This window comes from Scyliorhinus torazame, chromosome 14 (genome assembly GCF_047496885.1).
Source record: "Scyliorhinus torazame isolate Kashiwa2021f chromosome 14, sScyTor2.1, whole genome shotgun sequence".
NCBI classification, from domain to species: Eukaryota; Metazoa; Chordata; class Chondrichthyes; order Carcharhiniformes; family Scyliorhinidae; genus Scyliorhinus; species Scyliorhinus torazame.
This window is the reverse complement of record NC_092720.1, coordinates 42,316,514-42,339,161: the sequence shown is the minus strand read 5'-3', so window position 1 is coordinate 42,339,161 and position 22,648 is coordinate 42,316,514. Positions and strand designations below refer to the sequence as shown.

The window sequence follows — 22,648 nt, the reverse complement described above, 5'->3', positions numbered from 1 at the left end:
GTGCGACATTCCCCGCATTACTATAGCGACTACACAAGAGGTGCTTCATTGGCTGTGAAGCACTTTGACACGTTCAGTGGCCATGAAAAGTCCGATATAATTGTTTTTTCCCTTTTGGTCATCTAGCTTTAGAGTGTAAGTCATTCAAGGAACTGGCTTTCTGGCTTCTGTGGTGTCACCCCCCCCCCCCCCACACACACACACACACAAGTCATATGTTTGTGGGTTCAAGTCTGGAAATTTGGGGTGAGATCTATCCGAATGGGGGCAGAATCCCAAAGCGTGAGATTAGCCGGGCCTTTCCCGGCGCTTGGAGCACTGGGAAATACCCTGCTATCTAAAGCCCCTCCAGATAGATTGGGGTCTCAGCGGGGAACTCCCCAACGAGGCTGCACTTAGCCCCGTTTCCTGCACTGAGGAGCTCCGCACTTGAGCCCCGACGTGACCCCCAAACTACACTCCCAAACCCCAACTCGCTATAAAGAGGTCCCCTGCAACCCCCTTGCACCTGGCACCCCGACTCGATCACTGCCACACAAAAAATGCCACATTGGCACTTTGGCAGTGCCACCTGGGCAGTGCAAGGCTGGCAGTGCCATGGTACCCTCCCCAGAGGGCATGCACCTGGGGGCCTCCAATCCCCTGGGAGGCCCCCACAAATGCTGTTCTGTTTGTTCCCATTTGTGGAGACCAGTACTGAATGGCGCTCGCTCGAGGCCTCCAAAGCAAGGGAGTTAGATCCCACTCCTTGGGTAGATCTTGGAGACGGCTGTTAGAGTGAGACTAGGTTAGCATGGTGGTGCAGTGGTTAGCACTGCTGCCTCACGGCGCCGACGTCCCAGGTTCGATCTCAACCCTGGGTCACTGTCCGTGTGGAGCTTGAACATTCTCCCCGTGTTTGCATGGGTTTCACCTCCAGAACCCAAAGATGTGCAGGGTAGGTGGATTAGCCACGCTAAATTGCCATTTAATTGGAAAAAATGAATTTGATACTCTAAAGTTAAGAAGAAAAAAAATAGAGTGAGAAATATGCAGATTTGTCAGTAGTGATCCGGTCCACAATTGGCAGGATTAACATCGTAACGTACTGCAAGATCACGTTAGATCTTGTGATGTGGCAAGCCGGGTAGATCCCGGACGTGTGAACTCCTGGCATCCACCAGTCAGATTGCGCCGCACCACTTTTCGGGCGCATCCCGGCCGGTAGATCATGAGTACATAACCCAGACTTGACAGTGCAGTATTGAGGGAGTGCTGCAATGTTAGGGGTGCAGTCTTCTGGATGAGATATTAAACTGAGGGCACCATTTGAAAAAGAACATTTCTTTTACTGCTGTTTGTGGGACCTGGCAATGTGCAAATTGGCCGCCTCGTTTCCTGTGCTACAACAGTGACTACGTTGGTTGCAAAGCCCTTTAGGGACATAATAAGGTGAATTGCAACTTTGAGTGTGCTAGATAACCAGTTCTTCCATACCATGTTTTTTTGTAACAAATCTAGTAATCAGCAAATAGCCTGCAGCAAAAAGACATGTCCGAATGTGCCACAATTAACAGCTCTACGAAGCCACTGTGACTCAGTGATCATGATCTTAATCTGTTTTCCTCCTTCCCTTGCTTTTCTCCCAGCTTGTCCTCCGGGTTATTATGGGCCATCTTGTCAGTATCCCTGCCGCTGTGCAAATGACACTCAGTGTAACGCTGTAACTGGAGACTGCAGGTGTGGCCCTGGGAGGATGGGGCGTGACTGCAAAGATGGTAAGTTGCAACACTAAAGGACTATTCCTCTCATCTATGCTGCATTCTAGCTGCTAACCTAAAATCTGGATATAATTCTCACCTTCAGATCTGTATTCATGGGAATGAATTACAAAGTCAGCAAGGGTGAAAAATGGGCAGCAAGAGACTTATGAAAAAGTAAAGTCCTCTTCTTAAGTGTTTTGACTGCCTGTCTATGAATGTTATTGTGAAATGTGTCTTCTGCTGAAATTTGCATCGGACAGTTCTGAAAGAACCTTAACTCATTCAATGAAGCAATTTAACTTGAATCATGTTCTCAGTTGCAATTAGCCTACTGGAAGTTTCGAACAGCTTTGTCTGCATTAACAAAGGATATATCCGATGTATGTGCGTTCTTCCAGCAGTACAGATTGAGCGACCCGTAACAGCCTCCCCGAACAGGCGCCGGAATGTGGCGACTAGGGGTTTTCCACAGTAACTTCATTGAAGCCTACTCGTGACAATAAGCGATTTTCATTTTTCATTTCATTTCAGGGACAGCAACAATTGTGGCTGTGAAGATGTTCACCATCTACCCTTCCAACCAGGGCAAGTAATGCTGGAGGTGCCTAATTTGGCCATAAGAAGTAGGCAATTCAGCCCATCGAGTCTTCTCCGCTGTTCAATGAGATCATGACTGATCTGATATGATCATCTTCAACTCCACTTTCCCGCCTTATCCCCATAACCCTTGCTGAATAAAAATCTGTCTACTTCAACCTTGAGCATACTTGTCAACTTTTATAGACCAGGAGCAGGATTCTCCGACCTCCCACTGGGTCGGAGAATCCTGGGTGGCGGCGTGAGTCCCACCCCGCCGCTCCGACGCTGGCTGCCGTATTCTCCGGCGCCGGTTTTCGGGTGGGGTTTACGCCACGCTGGTCGGGGGCCGTTGGCAGCTACCCCCCGGCAAATCTCCAGGCACCGATTGGCAGAGAGGCTGTCAGTTCCTGGCCAGTCCCGCCGGTGTGAAATGGATATGGTCCCACATGACGGAGCCTGGCTGGGAGACCGTCTAGTGGAGTCCTTGGGGTGGGGGGGGGGAGGGGGGGAGAGGATCCGGCCCCGGGGAGGGGGGTGGGGGGGGCACGGTGGCCTGGCCCGCGACCGGTATCCACAGGTCTGCAGCCAGGCCTGTGCCGTGGGGGCACTCCTTCCTTCTGCGCCGGCCTCTGTAGGGCTCCGCCATGGCCGGTGCGGAGAAGAAACACTCTGCGCATGCGCAAGAACACGCCGGTGGTTCTGTGCATGCGCCAGAATAGGCCGACGGTCCTGCGCATGCCTGGGACCACAGCGGCCCTTCGGCACCGGTTAGTGCAGCGCCAACCCCTCTGCTGCCGGCCTAGCCCCCGGAAGTGCGGAGGATTCCGCAACTTCCGGGGGCCCGACGCCGGAGTGGTTCGTGCCGTTCTTGGCGCCGGCGTCGGGCCGACCCGCCGATTGCGGGAGAATCCCGCCCCTAAAGTCTACACCTAGTCGTTAAAGGAAACAAAGTTTTATTCTGATAAACTGTTATATACACTACCCGAAGATCGCTGCCGGGTCTTTTTGTCATCGGTACCAAAACCGGCCGACTTTATACAAGAGATAGTTACACATGATTTAGAATTTTTCCGCCCCCTTAATGGGGGAGTTCATATTCGGCATGGTTAACCAGGAGTCTAATTGCTGCCACCCCATAAGCCTTGTACTGGTTATGACACCAACATTCCATTTGTTTTGCCTATTACCTGCTGAACTTTTTTATGATTTATGTGGGCAGCACGGTAGCATTGTGGATAGCACAATTGCTTCACAGCTCCAGGGTCCCAGGTTCGATTCCGGCTTGGGTCACTGTCTGTGTGGAGTCCGCACATCCTCCCCGTGTGTGCGTGGGTTTCCTCCGGGTGCTCCGGTTTCCTCCGGTAGCATTGTGGATAGCACAATTGCTTCACAGCTCCAGGGTCCCAGGTTCGATTCCGGCTTGGGTCACTGTCTGTGTGGAGTCCGCACATCCTCCCCGTGTGTGCGTGGGTTTCCTCCGGGTGCTCCGGTTTCCTCCCACAGTCCAAAGATGTGCAGGTTAGGTGGATTGGCTATGCTAAATTGCCCTTCGTGTCCAAAATTGCCCTTAGTGTTGGGTGGGGTTACTGGGTTATGGGGATAGGGTGGAGGTGTTGACCTTGGGTGGGGTGCTCTTCCCAAGAGCCGGTACAGACTCGATGGGCCGAATGGCCTCCTTCTGCACTGTAAATTCTATGATCTATGCCCAAGAATTCCGAATCCCTCTGTGCTGCAGCTTGCTGCAATCTTTCTCAATTTAAATAATACTCAACTCCTTTATTCTTCCTGCCAAATAACTTCACATTTTCCCACATTACATTCCATCTGCCAAGTTTTTGCCCACCCACCTAACCTGTCTATATGCCTCTGCAGACTCTTTGTGTCATCCTCACCACTTGCCTTCCCAACTATTTCTGTGCCATCCGCAAACTTGGCAATAGCACATTCACTTCCCTCGTCCAAGTCATTAATATATATTGTAAATAATTGTGGCCTCAGCATGGATCCCTGTGGCACTCCACTAGTTACTGGTTGTCACCCTGAAAATGCTCCTCTTATCCCAGCTCTGTCTTCTATTAGTTAACCAATCCTCTATCCATTCTATTATACTACCCCCAAATCATGTGCTCTCATATTATTAAGCAGCCTTTTGTGCAGTACCTTATCGAACGCCTTTTTGGAAATCCAAGTATATGACATCTACTGGCTCCCCTTAGGTGAGCGATGTGGTGGTCATTGTGTTGCTTATTTCAGGATGGTTGGCATAGTGTTCACAAAAAACACAAAATAGCTTTAGCTTAAACAATTCTATGATTTTATTTACACTACTAAACTGGGTTTCGACACGTAGTCCTTAAGAATACACAATTGATCAATAACATGACAATATCACAGGGGAAAGGCAAAACGAGAAAGGACCAGGGACCATTCTCCAATCCCGTGGCAGAGTGTCCACGGCATCGTAAATGCCGTCGCGTTTTATGACGGCGTGAACGGGCCGCTCCCACGTCTAATTCTGGCCCCTACAGGGTTTGCGCCGCTCCAGCTGCAGATCCCGGCGCGAACTGGGCGCCACGGGATCCGTGCATGCGCAGTTTCGCCGGCAGCAATGAGGACATACGCAGTGGTGCCGGAGCCAACGCGCACATGCGCAGTGGCCACCTTCAACGCGCCGGCCCCGACGCAACATGGCGCAGGGCTACAGGGGCCGGCGCGTAGGAAAGGAGGCCTCCAGCCACAGAGGCCGGCCCGCCGATCGGTGGGTCTTGATCGCGGGCCAGGCCACATCGGAGGCCACCCCGGGATCGCCACCCCCCTCCCTCCCCCACAGGCCACTACCCGACCCTTACACGCCGAGGACCGGCCGGCCCAGAGCAGGTTAGAACAGCGCCGGCGGGACTCGGGTTTTTTCCTACGGCCGCTCGGCCCATCCGGACCAGCGACCGGCGCCGCGCCAAACACGCCGGCGCCAATGGCGCTGATTCTCCGAACTGCGGAGAATCGCGCGCTGCCGTCGGGGCGGCGTGGCCCATTCGCGGGGATTCTTCGGCCCGGCGGGGGGCTGGGAGAATCGCGCCCCATATTCTTGAATATACTTTGTGGGAAACAACTGATACAGGTCCAATTTCTTGTCAGTCAACTTCAACTGGGGGACACCTACTGCATTCTACCTTCAAAGATTTATCCGATTCTCCTTTGATCCAAATACTGATATTCACCTGGTATGATAATCATTTCTAATAATATCCACAGTGGTCTCAGTAACCCTATCATTTACTCTCGTCTACTTCAGCATTTATTGGCTATGTTAAAGATGCCAAGGTCTCTTTCAATTTCATCCTAAGCTATTTTTTAAATAAGATTTAGTGTATCCAATTCATTTTTTTCCAATTAAGGGGCAATTTAGCGTGTTCAATTCAGAGCCGGGATCGAACCTGGGACCTCGGCATGTGAGGCAGCAGGGCTAACCCACTGCGCCACCGTGCTGCCCTATCCTAAGCTATTTTATAACATTCATGAATTGCGCATATTGCCTGTGCTCCTTACAATATGCAATATATTCACACATTTATAGAATTATAACCTTAAAGTCACTCCAGAGCATATTATATTGTTATTATATTCCCCATTATTCCATTACTTCCTCCAGTGAGTTCCTCCAGTGAGTGACATAACAAATGTTGAGCTAAATTCCTCTGCATTAACAGATGATTTCAGTGTTGCCTTTAACAACCATTGGTTCAGTTTTGAACTGGATTGGTCATTTAAACTCTAGTGTTATGTGCCTTTCATAAACCACTCAAACTGAAATAGTATATCCTTGTGGCATTATCCGGTCCACTTGTTCAGCTGCATTTCCGTGACTCACTCTCAACCGTGGTCTGGTACGAATGTTTTATTTTTTTATCCACTTTTCTGTAGCTCTGTATTTCGATCACAAGTTGAAATCTGAAAGGAGCCTTCCATTCTGGTGCTGGGACATGGCACTGAGGTATCGAGTTTGTTCCGATTGCTTTCTAAACATGGATGAACTGCACATATTGACACCTGTAGTGACTGCATTGAAGAACTGGGATGCATAACATTATGACAGAAGCGACTGTCATTTTTTAAATTTAGTTTGAAGTCACACTTTCTGCCCGGCTCAAACATTCCATAACTAAATTGTTTTATAGAACATAGAACATACAGTGCAGAAGGAGGCCATTCGGCCCATCGAGTCTGCACCGACCCACTTAAGCCCTCACTTCCACCCTATCCCCGTAACCTAATAACCCCTCCTAACCTTTTTGGTCACTAAGGGAAATTTATCATAGCCAATCCACCTAACCTGCACGTCTTTGGACTGTGGGAGGAAATTGGAGCACCCAGAGGAAACCCACGCAGACACAGGGAGAACGACCAGACAATGACCCAGCGGGGGATCGAACCTGGGACCCTGGCACTGTGAAGCCTGTTGCTAACTTTGCCTTAGTTTAATTGCTCTGTTTTATTACCTTTGCTCTTGAGTCGCCAGGTATCTTTATGATACCGCCACGTGGTTCAAGTCCGAGTAATGATCAATAATCCAATACACTGATTAGTAAGATTTAAATTAACGCTCATTTATTATACACAGTAATCACTACTCATGCACAAATTCTACGTTTAAGCTACTTCTACAGCTAACAGGCCTATACTTAACTTGGAACTGACCCACCAGGTCAGGGAAACAAATGGCCTTTCGTTCGGGTTCTGAGCCTGCGGGATTCGAAGTTGGTACAGATTGGTAGCTAGGAGCGCCTATCTCGTAGCGAGCATTGAAGTAAGACTTACAGTTTTGACCAGCTGCTGAAGAGTGAAGAGCTGGAGAAGCGGTGGAGAAGAGAGCAATTTGAACTTGGGGCTCAATTCTTATAGTTCCCAGGGGCTTCCCGCCTTTCGGGGTGGACCCTGTACCTGGTCCCAAGTGATTGGACTTTGTCCCAATCGGTTGGTTTGATTTTCTCCAATGCTGGAGCGGTTCCCTGATCGATGGGTGATCTTGAGGTGGTCGTTCACCTCCTTTTGTGTAGGCTTCTGCTGGCGCCGGAGAGTCTGGTTTTGCTTTGTGTGTCTAAATGTAGCTCATTGTTCCCGGGGATTGCTCATTAGTATGCAGATGGCTGTTGTTTTGTTATGCTGATGGTTGCTGGTATCGATAGTGTCTGGCCTTTCCAGAGGTAAATACACAGCCAACCTGCAGCTGCTCGTTTGTCTCTTGTTGGCTGACTTTCCCATCAGCCATTGCCGTTGGCCATTTTGAATCGGGAGTTGGCCATTTTAAGTGGCTACAAGCCACAGTGCTATCCACTTGTGCCACCGTGCTGCGCCTCCCCCCCCCCCCCCCCCCCCCCGTGCTACCGTGCGGATAGGATTACATTTTTCTGCTCTTCGGGGAGAATATTGTTGCCAGTGGAACATATAATTTTAGGATTGGGTACTGTCAGGTCAGGTAGTATGTAACTGAATCCAGAACAAAATGGTGTAGGGCCTCAGAAGAGCATTCCAATGTGAATTTCACACCTTCAGGCATCAGTCATTTTTGTTGTCTCTCTGAATGCGACTGCCAATTTAAATAATGGACCATGAGCAGGCTTGCTTTCACAGTGGGTCTATGTTTGCTAGAAACTGGGATAATAAAGGTCCAAGTGATTTAATATGGGACCCTGGCATCTTTTAGAGAGTCTTACCTTGTTATATCAGTTGAAATTGGATTAAATCCAATGCAGCTAAAAGCACACTAAAACAACCCAATTCTGAGAACATTGAATGTAATTTCAGTCTATTCCTGTTCCTCTTGTGCTGAATAGTGTCAGAATGCATGAGATGCCACAACTCGCACTCAAAACCATGAAAACAGAAAATACTCTCTGAAGGCAACAGGAAGAAACTGTGATGCCCACACAATAAAATGAAGATAGCATTAGAGTCCTCAAATGGATCACATTGATAGCTAAGGCCTGTGTAACTGTTCCAGCTCCTGATGTCCTCCACCTGGTTTGAACGGTGTAATCCAGTTCTGTCTGCACTCTTGAGTCCCCAACAGTCGGTGCAGCAGCTGTCAGATCCTGTGTCACGCACGTCCGCCATTCCTGATAGATTCCAAACCTGTGTCTGTTCTCTTCTGCAGCTTGTGACGTGGGCCGGTGGGGCAGAGGCTGCCAGAATGCCTGTGACTGCAACGGCGCTGATGGGAGCTGCAATCCTGTGACTGGCCACTGTCTGTGCGAGGCAGGATACACAGGCGGTCGTTGTGAACAGAGTAAGGTTCAGATCTTTGTGTGAACCTCACAGCCTCTATTCTGTCTATGATGCTACAGATCAGAGAAGGTTACAAACTCAGAGAATTTCAATAGAAGTTCAATAATGTATAAAATCTACATGATTATAAAATTAATCCAGTGCATTGAGTGGTTAATATTAAAAATTCAATTTCAGATCCCCTTTTCCAGCATTGTAAAGTCACAATGTGCTAGATTATTTGAACAATTTAGAGTAGAAACAAAAAAGGTGCTATTGCTGCCCATATGCTCAGAAGATCCCAGGTCACTACTCTCAGTTTTAATCCTTCCCTTCCCCCGTCTCATGTACACCTTGTAGGGAGACAGATCCAAGGGCATAGATACCTCCCCCAATTCCAGCTTCCCCTGTCCCTGGAGCCCTTTCTTCATTTGTACCTCACCCCCATCGCTGACCCCACCCATACCTTGTCCTTGTTCATTGTTCACATCACAACAGAGGCTGATCTTACTGAGCTAACATGTGCACGCGGGCACTTTCAGGAAGGGTTACTGGATAGTCATCCTGTCGTACCCATCCTGATTTTCGTTGAGGTTTGGGGAAGATGGTACAATGAGCGAAGCCTATTGTTTTCCCAGCGGAGGGGAGAATAAATCAGGAAATGAACCAAACCTAGCCTCCTCTCATCGACTTTGAGGTGGTTGATTGTAGAAGCCCAAGGCCATTCCCATCTTCTTCTGAACTCCTTCCTCAACAGCTTGATTTATCTACACCTGTAGACTGAAGAAGGCAACTCGCCACCACTGTCTCAAGGACAATTAGGGATGGGCAAATAATGCTGGCCTCGCCAGGGACGCTCACACACCAAGAAGGAATGTAAAAAAAATAGTTTGCCATCCTGCGTGTGGTTGGAAAGAATGTAACTAGGGGCTAAACATCCTCTTCAAGAAGTTAAGTGTAAAATAGATTAGTCTGCAGTGAAAGGTTTCTAGAAGTCATTGACACTTGCATGGGTGCTTACATGTTTTCGAATCTCCAATCCTGCTCTGCCAATGAGGACTTGTCCAGGTATGGGGAACAGGTCGGTAAGTTAGAAATAATTTTGCTCTCCACGATTAATACGTCAATGTTCAGAAACGATCATTCTTCAAATATTTCAAATCACAAAAGTGGTGCGTGCTGAGAATGAAATGAATGGTTGGTTCTGAGATTTTCTGTTGTTAGTAGACGAAAGACTTGGTCAGCTTGAAACATTTCCTCCTCCAATTCACTCACTCTATTGTGATAGTGCACCGAATGTGTCAGCTTGCATTCCTTTATGTGTTTTGTGAGACAGTCCTGGTTCTTAAATGTAATGCTCACTTGCTCAATTATTGACGCAAAGTGACAATCCGCATTAGTCACAGTGATTGTGACTTTTCAAACAGCATCTGACTTCTAGTATATTAAATTAATCACAATCTCCTCTGGTTACGTCAAAAGGAATAAAATATCAGATGCAGTTGCATGAATCTAATCGGCCATCTTGTGAGATGTTTCTGGATGGCAAAAGAGAGCCCACGGTGAGGTGAGGCAACTTGTTGGTTTGCAGAGAGCATCAATGGAATAGATCCTGACACTGGCTTTTCATCTTTGTTGTGTATAGAGTGCCCTGGTGGAAGCTACGGTTCAAGATGTAAGTTCACGTGTCAGTGTGAAAATGGAGCAGCTTGTGACCACGTGAGTGGCGCATGCACCTGCGCAGCAGGATGGACCGGAACATTCTGCGAAAGATGTAAGCTGTCTCTTTTTATTTTCCAGTCAAGCTTTTCTGTTATTGACTCCTTGCAAACTGAAAATGTGAACAGCTAATGTGGAGAAAAATATCAATTGGTAAAAGAACCTTATGGAAGCATTAAATAATGTGAGGGGGCCTGGCAGGGCAGATGCTGAGAGAATGTTTCCCCTTGTGGGGGGCAGCTAGGACAATGGGACACAGTTTCAAAATAAGGGGTCCTCTGTTAAGACAGTGAGGCAGAGGAGTTTCTGCTCTTTCAGGTAAGTCAGTGTTTGGAATTCTCTTCCGCAGCGAGCGATGGACTGGGTCAATGAAAGTATTTGGTGCTGTGTTCGATAGATTTTGGGTTGACAAAGGAGTCAGGAGTTGTGGGGAACAGGTCGAAATGTGTTCTTAATGATCTTATTGAATGGTGGAGCAGGCTTAAGTTAACGAATGGCCGACTCCTGATGCTATATTTATGTCCCTATGTAACCGGAGGCAATATGAGAAAATAAATTACGCAGCGAGTAATGTGCTGGCTGAGAGCATGGTGGAGACACATTCAACTGTGGCTTTAAAAAGGAAACTTCATGAATATATGAATGGAAAACATTTGCAGGGTTACAGGAAGAAGCGGTGACTAGAAAATCGCAAAGGGTTGGTACAGGGTCTCCGATGCTGTAACCATTCCAGGATTCTGATTTAGCTGTTCCTTCAACACTATTAAAAAGGTGAAGAGTATTCCACCCCCTCAACTCAGCCCCATCAAACACCTTCATCACTGTCACTCCCACCATCAACAGCAATGTATGCAGTGCATTTAATGTAGAGATTCTGTCCTGAAGTATTTCACAGAGGCTTAATCTGATGCAAATGGACAAAAAGATGAGGAAAGGGATTTCAGGGGGCTTGGTTAAGTAAGTGGGTTGAAAGCGAATCTGAAAAGGAGGGAGTTCTAAATGGACCATTTGTGTGGAGGGATTCCAGATCATGGAGTTTGGCTGAAGCAATAGTGACTAATATTGAGGCAAATCCACTCTCACAGGATTTTGCACACCGGTTCACATTTGCACTCATGGCGAATGCGGGATCAAAATACCCACCCCCAGGTGTGATGTTATAGAGAAAATCAGCAATGTTGTAGAGACAAGGAGTGATGGTGTAGAGACAAGGAGCAATGTTGTAGAGACAAGGAGTGATGGTGTAGAGACAAGGAGCAATGTTGTAGAGACAAGGAGTGATGGTGTAGAGACAAGGAGTGATGTTGCAGAGACAAGGAGCAATGTTGCAGAGACAAGGAGTGATGGTGTAGAGACAAGGAGTGATGTAGTAGAGACAAGGAGTGATGTTATAGAGACAAGGAGCAATGGTATGGAGACAAGGAGCAATGTTGTAGAGACAAGGAGCAATGGTCTGGAGACAAGGAGTGATGGTGTAGAGACGAGGGGGTGGATTCTCCGATTCAGAGACTAAGTGGGTGGCGTTTTATGACCGAATAAACATGCGCACAATGGCCACCGATCCTCCGTTTGGTGGTGGGCTAGCAGGCACGCAGCGTAGAACACCCGGCTCTGCCGATACGACTGGAGAATTGCTGGGCCTGCCAAGTAGTGCCCCCCTTTGGCCACGATTGCCACCCCAGACCAACCCCCACCAGTGCCCCCAGCCCCTGCCAAAGCCCCCCATACCCACGGATCGGCTCTCCCCCGACTGTGGCAGCGCTGGGTTCAGGCCGCAGCCGCCACGCCGAGTTCCCAAAAGAAAATAGTATGAGTGACCCACGCCATTGGGAACTCGGCCCATCTGGGGCGGAGCATCGGGGGGAGGGCCTCGGGTAACGTCCTGAGACCATCCATACGGCGTGCAGCGTAATCCTAGAGTATGCCGTTTTGGAGAGAGCGGAGCATCGCACAAGCAGCACCTCCCCCGATTTCGGCGCCAACATGGATTCTCCGCCGATCGCCGAATGGGATTTTGGCGTCGGAGACCGGAGAATCTCGCCCTAGGAGTGATGTTGTAGAGACAAGGAGCGATATTGTAGAGACAAGGAACAATGTTGTAGAGACCAGGAGCAATGTTGTAGAGACAAGGAGCGATGTTGTAGAGACAAGGAGCAATGTTGTAGAGACAAGGAGCAATGTTATAGAGACCAGGAGCAATGTTATAGAGACCAGGAGCAATGTTGTAGAGACAAGGAGCAATGTTGTAGAGACAAGGAGCAATGTTGTAGAGACAAGGAGTGATGTTGTAGAGACCAGGAGCAATGTTATAGAGACAAGGAGCAATGTTATAGAGACAAGGAGCAATGTTGTAGAGACAAGGAGCGATGTTGTAGAGACAAGGAGCGATGTTGTAGAGACCAGGAGCGATGTTGTAGAGTCAAGGAGCAATGTTGTAGAGTCAAGGAGCAATGTTGTAGAGACCAGGAGCAATGTTATAGAGACCAGGAGCGATGTTGTAGAGACAAGGAGCGATGTTGTAGAGACAAGGAGCGATGTTGTAGAGACAAGGAGCAATGTTGTAGAGACAAGGAGCAATGTTGTAGAGACCAGGAGCAATGTTGTAGAGACAAGGAGCAATGTTGTAGAGACAAGGAGCAATGTTGTAGAGACAAGGAGCGATGTTGTTGAGACAAGGAGCGATGTTGTAGAGACAAGGAGCGATGTTGTAGAGACAAGGAGTGATATTGTAGAGACAAGGAGCAATGTTGTAGAGACCAGGAGCAATGTTGTAGAGACAAGGAGCAATGTTGTAGAGACAAGGAGCAATGTTGTAGAGACAAGGAGCGATGTTGTAGAGACCAGGAGCAATGTTGTAGAGACAAGGAACAATGTTGTAGAGACAAGGAGTGATGTTGTAGAGGCAAGGAGTGACATTGTAGAGACAAGGAGCAATGTTGTAGAGACAAGGAACAATGTTGTAGAGACAAGGAGTAATGTTGTATAGACAAGGAACAATGTTGTAGAGACAAGGAGCAATGTTGTAGAGACAAGGAGCAATGTTGTAGAGACAAGGAGCGACATTGTAGAGACAAGGAGCAATGTTGTAGAGACAAGGAGCGATGTTGTAGAGACAAGGAGCAATGTTGTAGAGCCCAGGAGCAATGTTATAGAGACAAGGAGCAATGTTGTAGAGACAAGGAGCAATGTTGTAGAGACAAGGGGCGATGTTGTAGAGACAAGGAGCGATGTAGAGACAAGGAGTGATATTGTAGAGACAAGGAGTGATGTTGTAGAGACAATGAGCAATGTTGTAGAGACAAGGAGTGATGTTGTAGAGGCAAGGAGTGACATTGTAGAGACAAGGAGCAATGTTGTAGAGACAAGGAACAATGTTGTAGAGACAAGGAGTAATGTTGTATAGACAAGGAACAATGTTGTAGAGACAAGGAGCAATGTTGTAGAGACAAGGAGCAATGTTGTAGAGACAAGGAGTGACATTGTAGAGACAAGGAGCAATGTTGTAGAGGCAAGGAGCAATGTTGTAGAGACCAGGAGCAATGTTGTAGAGACAAGGAGCAATGTTGTAGAGACAAGGAGCAATGTTGTAGAGACCAGGAGCAATGTTATAGAGACCAGGAGCAATGTTGTAGAGACAAGGAGCGATGTTGTAGAGACAAGGAGCGATGTTGTAGAGACAAGGAGCGATGTTGTAGAGACAAGGAGCAATGTTGTAGAGACAAGGAGCAATGTTGTAGAGACCAGGAGCAATGTAGAGACAAGGAGCAATGTTGTAGAGACAAGGAGCAATGTTGTAGAGACAAGGAGCAATGTTGTAGAGACAAGGAGCAATGTTGTAGAGACAAGGAGCAATGTTGTAGAGACAAGGAGTGATGTTGTAGAGACAAGGAGTGATGTTACAGAAACAAGGAAGAGACCAGGAGTGATGTTATAGAGTTAGCAGGGATGAGGCCGCGTGGGAAATGAATGTCTGTTGGAACTTTAATGAGAGATGAACACATTGCCACCTGTAACCACATCTGGCTGAACTACATCAGTCTCACATTTCTCTTCCAATATCACTGACGACACCCCATTGTGCCTCTTGGCTATCTCTGTTGATCCCTCCCTTATATTCTGTCTGACTACTCGACAAAATCCAATTTTGAAATTGTGACAATTTTCTCCAGTTAAACACTGAGAAAACGGAGATCGTCTCTTCAGCATCTGCATCACACACTGACACAAATACCATTATCTCCCTGGCCATGTTCCAGTTTGAACTGAGTGCAAACTTGGTATCGACCCTCAGCTGACCTTCAGTCCTGATATTCACTTCCTCTCACCTCTCTCAACCCTTCTACTGTTTCTGTAGTTTCCGACTGCTTTGCCCAACGTCTGGTCTTGGATGAGCCGGAATTCCCCCAATTAAACATTGGGATGACAAACGGCATTGTCTTTGGTTCCTCTCACAAATGATGCCCACTGGGCTCAAGGCATAATATATTCAGATGTATTCCAATGCAACCTCTAACCCGAGCACAACATTTCTTCATTCTAACCTGTAAAGGACATGATTTACGGAAATAGTGTGCTCAAATCCGCAGCATCTGTCAAGGCATTTTTATTGAGTCTGCCATCTGACAGAGGAGTCTTGTGTTCCCCCTAGTGGAGAAAATGATAATAACACCCAGCTGAAGTTGAATGCCACCTGGGATCCAATTTGCCATGGAGCTTGGGACAATAAACATTTTGTTTCCGTGTTACAAAATAAAATACTGCAGAAAGAGGGCAAACAGGAGCAAAAGACAAAAGGGAAGGTCTGATCTTGGGACTTATTAAGATTAAGGGATGATGGTGCAGGGTAAAAGAGGATAGTAAAGTAGGCAGGTTCGTTTCATTACTATTAAAATGCCTTGGACCGAAGAGCCTGTTTCTGTGCTTTCTGTAATTTATGAGCAACTCAGTGTAATTTCTTCCTGGGTGTCCAATGTAAAAGAGATTTCTAATTTATCACCAGTTACTAGCTAATTACTCCAAAGGAAGTACTCTGAAATTAGGCAAAGTCTTCTGGTTTAGGATTACTACAGCCAGGTAAAAAAAAAAATTTAGTTTTCATCCGGGTGCTTATCCAGCTGCTATTAAAGATCTGGCCTGCTGGGCTACCTGGAGATTGGTAGAAAGGATCCTAACCGCTAAATGACCGATCAACATCTCGGGGTTCAGTGATAAGCCAATGTGAATTGTCAATCTGCAACAGGAATATTCAACACCTGTTTGATTCAGGGAACAGTCTTGAATGTTCCCCAGTACATGTATAATTAACTTGGCATTGCACACGTCAAGTTCATATCCAGCTCTGCTGTGATCCTCACTAAATTGTTCAGTTCCGGAAGCAATTGTGGATGGAAAATTGTTCAGGATTTTCAATTTCTGCTCTGTACAGAAATGTTCCTTCTTCGGAGGGGGTTTTCCACTCTCGACACAGAGTGCTGGCCGAGGCGAGAGAACCGGCGTTTGGCTGGCAGGCTACACAGTCGGGTTTATTCTCCAGCAATCCAGCACTCTGTGCAAAAAAAGAGACAGAGGTTTGGCTCACGACGTCACGCTAGCAGAGGAGAGGCCGGAAGAAGCTGGCAACCAGGAATCCAGAGATCGAGGTGCCCTGGTCTTCGATTAAAAGAAAATACAGGAACCCCTCCCCCCAAAAAAAATTCACAAGGAGAACCCACCCCTCCAGCCAATAAGGGGAATCCCACAATGGGGCCCCAGAGGACCCTGGCATTCGAGCAATGCCAAGATGCCAGGGGCAGTTCTAGGGTACTGCCCAGGCACGTCCCTCTCCCCCAGGGGAGTATACATACCCCTGCTCCCGTGGTGGGTTCCCTTCACTTGTTTCCTGTTTTTGAGAAGGGTTGGAAATCTCGCTGAGCCACACCGGCGAGGGGGAATTCCAAATGTGGTGGGACGATCCGGCGAGGAAGTCCGCTAATTATATTTAAATTGAAACTAGAAACCGTATTACGTCACTGGAACAGGGTGGGGCACAAGGATAATCTCACTATGTTTTGCGCCCACGTTGCCATTTGCTTGTGCAGCGAACGCGGGTGCAAAATTGTATTTTCACTGACAGAGTAGCACCAGGAACTGATGGGTTACTTTTATAAGAGTAGCAGTAGACAGTGCCCTCTTGTGGTTACTGAGAATAATGAATACAAAGTGTCAAATACACTTCAGTCCTTTGGAATGGCAGGCAACATATAGAATTATAGAATTTACAGTGCAGAAGGAGGCCATTCGGCCCATCGAGTCTGCACAGGCCCTTGGAAAGAGCACCCCACTTAAGCCCACGCCTCCATCCTATCCCCGTAACCCCATAACCCAGGAAACCCAACCAACCGTTTTGAACACGAAGGGCAATTTATCATGGCCAATCTACCTAACCTGCACATCTTTGGACTGTGGGAGGAAACCGGAGCACCCGGAGGAAACCCACGCAGACACAGGGAGAACGTGCAGACTCCGCACAGACTGTGACTCAAGCCGGGATATAGATGGCAGAATCAATCTGGATCTATTAACCTGCTGCTTACTTCCAATAAATTCATTAACTGAACACTGTGGAATATGTTGTTATTGTGCAAATTCACTCAACCCAGCAGTGATAACCAATGTAACCTGGTTTTGTGTGGATTTTGTGGAAAAAAACAGGACCGAATTGCACATATCGTAACTGACTAAAGGGCTTTGTTTAAATCCTCAATATTTCCTATTGATTTCCACGGTGGCAAGTACTTTACATTAAAGGGATAATGACCTTGCCAACCCTAACCCATTGATAATTTTCTCATTCCCAGCATGTCCTGATGGATTTCATGGCTTTGACTGCCAGCAGATGTGCAACTGCAGAAATGGTGCCAGATGTGACCATGTGACTGGAGCATGTCACTGTCCTCCAGGCTGGCTGGGACACCAGTGTAACCAGCGTAAGTTTACTCTGAGGGGAGGGGTCCCCGATGATGTTTGGAGATGGGTAATTCTTGCGTTTGTGAAGAGAATTGGAGCTGTTATTATGACTGAGGTCAAGGTTGTCAATTCAGGCGCCATCTTAATTTCAAACAGTTTGGAGAAGAGTTGTTTCTTGTTGGACACCGTTGTCACTGTGCTGGAGCAATTTTGACATATGTGTTTGCACATGTGTGTCTATGGCACATTTTGACATGTGTGCTTTTGTGTGAGTGTCTATGGCACATTTTGACATGTGTATTTGTGTATGTGTCTATGGCACATTTTTACATATGTGAATGCATGGCTGTCACATTTTGACATATATATTTGTACGTTTGTCTATGGTGCATTTTGACATATGTGGTGTGTATGTGTCTGTAACATTTTGACATGTGTGTCTATGTCACATTTTGACGTGTGTACATGTGCCTGTGGCACATTTTGACGTATGTGTTTGGGTATGCGTGTCTTTGGCTTATATTTTTGTGCATGCGTCTCTAAAGCACATTTTGACATATGTGTTTGTGTATGTGTGCCTGTGGCTAATTTTGCGGCCAGGTGCAACTCTGGAAGAGGAACATTATCATTGTGGCATTAAATACCACTGTATAACTAGCGAGTATACTGCTGATGTTCAGGAAATTTCTCTAATGAGGCAGAAACATTGCAGAAGGGAATAATATCATTCTCACTGGAGAGAACGAGTTCTCATTTGCTTTAATTGACAGAATGTTGTAATGTTAATAATGGTTCTTATAGGGTACTCTGTGTATAAGGATGTCCACATTGTAAAGATTGGGATGTGTCAAACACACATTTTAGAAAAAGTAACTGCAGCTGAATTCTGTGAGAAGCTAGTCTAAAATTATAAATTTTCTTTCTTTTTATAAAGTCAAAGTGCCCAATTCTTTTTTTTTTTACCAATTAAGGGGCAATTTAACGTGGCCAATCCACCTCCTCTGCACATACTTGGGTTGTGGGGGTGAGGCCCACGCAGACACGGGGAGAATGTGCAAACCCCACACGGACAGTGACCCGGGGCCAGGATCAAACTCGGGTCCTCGGCGCCATGAGGCAACAGTGCTAACCACTGCTCCACCGTGCCGTCACTAAAAATGCCAAATTTTCTTGAGAGAACCACGTGTACGTTTCTGTGCAGTTTGTTTGTTGCTTGACCCGGAAGTGAATGAGTGCTGCATTCAGCTCTGGATTTCTGTTTTCCCAGCGTGTCGAGGACAGAGGTATGGTCAGCGCTGCAGCCAGATCTGTAACTGCTCCAACAATGCCGCATGTGATCATGTGACTGGCCAGTGCCTGTGCACTCCCGGATGGACAGGAACTGCATGCCATCAGCGTAAGTAACTGTTAGTAGGATTGAGAGGGTGGGATCTTGTTTCGGTACGGTACCTGGACAATAGCTCGAGTGTAGCTATTCAAGGAACTGAGTGGCTCTGTTTGATGCTCAATTCCAGGCTGCACATATGCTTTCCTAGAATGTATGACTGCCCTATAGTTGTTCTCACCAACCCCTCCCCACCTCCCATGTAAAATTAATATAAAATAAGTAAGTGATTGACTGGCATGAATTGGCGGGAAGGGAATGTCTGAGAATTTTAATTATCTTTACAATAGACTTAAATTAATAAAGTAATGAAGGCCCAATCGATTTAGATTTATTGTCATGTGTGTAGTGAAAAATATAGTTTTGCCTACAGTCCAGGCAGATCGTTCCATACATGAAAAACATAGGCTATCCGATAAATACACAATGTAGGTGAAGCCTAAGGAGTGTAGTGCGACAATAGTAGAGAAGATCAGTTCAGTCTATAAGAGGGCCATTCAGGAGTCTGATAACAGCGGGGAAGCAGCTATGTTTGAATCTGTTCGTGCGCGTTCTCAGTGTTTTGTATCTTCTGCCCGGTGAAAGAGGTTGGAAGAGAGAATAACCCGGGTGAGAGGCGTCCGATTATGCTGCCCACTTTCCCAAGGCAACAGAAGGTGTAGACAGAGTCAATGGATGGGAGGCGGATTCACATGATGGGCTGGGTTGTGTTCACGACTCTCTGTAGTATCTTATGGTCGTGGGCCGAGCAGTTGCCATACCAAGCAGTGATGCAGCCAGATAGGATGCTTTTTATGGTGCACCTGTAAAAATTGGTCAGAGTCAGTGTGGACATGCTAAATTTCGTTAGTTTCCTGAGTAGATATAGGCGTTGTTGTGCTTTCTTAGTGGTAGTGTGGACGTGGGCAGATTGTTGGTGATGTGCACACCTAGGAATTGAAGCTGTCAACCATTTCCACCTCAGCAGGGCGTGTATGATACTTCGCTTCCTGAAGTTGATGACCAGCTCCTTAGTTTTGCTGACATTGAGAGAGAGACTGTTGTCGATGTTGCCAAATGTGCTGGTGAATTCCAATTCTCAAAGTGCGAAGCTTAAAAATGTTTCTTAATTCAACTTCGGAAGAGTCACCCCTTGACTGCACAATGGGGCATTCTCTTTCCACATCACTGACCATTGTGGATTCTGATTAAAAACTATCAAGTCAGTGGCAATTTGTGATGAATTGTTGGCAGTTTTACTGTTCGAATTTAGGAAGAAGGTTGAGATTGCCTGAGCCTCAATTGGCCTCATGAAATCTGTTTGCCTAAGGAAACTTTCTTCCTTGAGTGATATGAGCACGCTCGAACAGCCTCGCCGCACCCGACTCGATGACATGGTGATGCCGTTAAATCCCTCTCAGGGCAAGATCTCGCAAGATCTAGCGAGATCCAACCCCGCTGGGCGGCATCCAGACTTACACATGCTCACTTAAATATGTTGGCTTCTGCTCCCGAGACCTGGAATGAACGCCTGTGCCTGGGAGACATGGGCATGGCACCATTTAGTACTGGTCCACACAAATGTGGACCAGGCCTAATGGCACGCTGTGGGGGCCTACCAGGCCATCGGAGGCCCTTGGGAGATCATGCTCTGCAAGGGTGGTGTCCTGGCACTGCCACTGCCACCTAGGCACTTTGGTACTGCGCCCCCAGGCACCTTGGCCACTGTGGCACAGCCAAACTGGCAGGGGCACAGCCAGGATGCCAGGTTGGTGATGCCAAGGTGCCAGGTTTCCTGTACCAGGGATAGGGCCCAGGAGTGCCCTGTCCTTATGAAGTGGTGGGGTGGGCTCCAAGATTTCCTAACAGGTAAATTGGAGCGTCGGAGAGGTCCAGAGGCCGTTCTCGCCTCTGCAGGTGTAGAGAAACACCTGGTTAAATCGTGCCCATTGTTACTGAAGGAGGCCATTCTGCCCATCAAGTGCATGCCAGCCAGTAGATTTGTTGTTTCCTGATTTTACCTTCTCGCACAATTTATGACCCTGTTTTGTTTCCCCTTAGGATGTCCTGCCGGGTCCTATGGACTGAATTGCTTACAGCACTGCATCTGCAGGAACACAGGCCAGTGTGACCACGTGAGTGGGTCATGCACTTGCCCCAAAGGGTGGACTGGCATAGCCTGTGAGCTTGGTAAGCATTTGATCAGAAATTAATTTAAAGACGAAAACAATGTAAGGATATTATTCACTGTGAAGATCAGTGATATTCATCCCATGTCTGTGCTTTTATTTAGAGTGTGAAGACGGGCGGTATGGGGAGGGGTGTCAGCAATATTGCAGCTGCAGTAATGGAGGAACCTGCGATCGACACACTGGACAATGCATTTGTAGACCTGGCTGGATTGGAGAAAAATGTCAGACTCGTAAGTAAATATCTGACTTATAAATGGTAGCAGAAGACAGCAAAATACTGCGGATGCTGGAATCTGAAACAAATACAGAAAATGCTGGAAAAACTCAGCAGGTCTGGCAGCATCTGTGGAGAAAGAAAACAGAGTTAATGTTTCGAATTTGTATGATTCTTCTTCAGAGCAAAATCCCCTGGTTTGCATTCTGTTTAGGATCCTGATAGGACCATCAGTGGCATGTAACAAGCCAACTTGCAATAATGTGGATTGTACTTTTGGATTAATATCAGAGGGTTTGTTTTTGATTTCTCTTGGGAATTGAGAAGAAATGATAGGGTTTTCTTACCATAGAATCCCTACGGTACAGGAGGAGGCCATTTGGCCCATCAAAACTGCACCAACCCTCCGAAAGGGCAGCCCGCCATCAGTCCTTGGCGAGCTAATGTGCAATGTTGATATGGTCATAGCAATGTCCCTTTGTACTGTATAACGTACTGCCTGGTTTGCCCTTACAGATTGTCCAGTTGGATATTACGGAGAGCGTTGTGAGGAGAGATGTGACTGTGATAATGCCATTTCCTGCCACCACGAGACTGCAGCTTGTCAGTGTGCCCGAGGTTGGCGGGGCAAGAGATGTAAGAAACGTGAGTGAAAGCCTGGGGACCTGTTGAGTGTGAGAGATGGTCATCGAATTTTTGTACAAGGTTTAATCTAAACAGAAAGAGGACACAAAGGTAGTGAAGTGGTTAATTGTGTAGTGGTCTGGCACAGGACATTACTGTGGGCAGAATTGCCCCTGTATTTGGCAGAGTGCGACAGCGGGAGGGAAAAGCGGCGTTGAGACTGCCGGCACCAATGGCAGCTTTCCCCACCGTATCGTTGGGAATATTGTAAAGAAATGGCATGGGGGGGGGGGTGGGCACAGTGTCACAGAGTCCACCCCCACCCATGCAACTTAGAATTTTAAGATTGGGGCAACATTTTTAAAAGTAGCCCTAGTGCACAAATGTTCATGTGGAATCGCCCCCCATAACCCACCTCCCCCCACCCTCACTCCACAACTCCCCACATTCCGGCCCTCCCCTCTGGCTGGGCCCGGGCATAACCTTCTCCCCCATGAGAAATGCACTCACCTGAGCTCCTCTGGGAGGTTTGTCTGCCATGTGCATGCCAAGGGCGACCAGTTGTTGTCAGAATATACACCAGTATATTATGGTGCAGACACACACACACACAGATGGACATGCAGTGGGACCAATCAGCATCACAACACCGCAGCCAATCACCAGTGAGAGCACACGCACTATAAAGACAGGGGACAGGAGAGTTCCCACTCATTCTAGTCGCAGCCAGCTCGGAGCACAGAGCTCACAGCCTGCAACACAAACATTCACCATGTGCTGAGTGCATCACCTGGTTAGGACTAGGCAAGGGTCAACAGTTAAAGCTGGTATTGCATTTACCCACAGTTCAAGTATGTTAATATAGTTAACCTTATAATAAAATAGAGTTGCACCACTTCCAGTGTTGGTGACCTGTTTGTGATCCAGAACACCCAACACATCAGTTGTAATTTACATTGGTCTACATCACTGACAGCGCAGCAGGCAGGGGGAGTGGGTGGGTGGGTGG

General features: G+C 47.3%; 1 protein-coding gene across 4 annotated transcripts in view; it reads left to right on the top strand.

Annotated features, from left to right (window-relative positions):
- LOC140389667 (uncharacterized) overlaps positions 1–22,648 on the top strand; it is a 405,956-nt gene that overhangs the window by 359,854 nt on the left and 23,454 nt on the right. For 3 of the 4 annotated variants that reach the window (XM_072474013.1, XM_072474011.1, XM_072474014.1), the window contains 8 exons: positions 1,629–1,757; positions 8,473–8,604; positions 10,228–10,356; positions 17,138–17,266; positions 18,514–18,642; positions 20,671–20,799; positions 20,903–21,031; positions 21,532–21,660. In XM_072474013.1, the coding sequence (XP_072330114.1) occupies positions 1,629–1,757; positions 8,473–8,604; positions 10,228–10,356; positions 17,138–17,266; positions 18,514–18,642; positions 20,671–20,799; positions 20,903–21,031; positions 21,532–21,660 (1,035 nt within the window). The remainder of the gene's footprint in view (positions 1–1,628; positions 1,758–8,472; positions 8,605–10,227; positions 10,357–17,137; positions 17,267–18,513; positions 18,643–20,670; positions 20,800–20,902; positions 21,032–21,531; positions 21,661–22,648) is intronic. The other variant, XM_072474012.1, reaches the window with a different exon arrangement.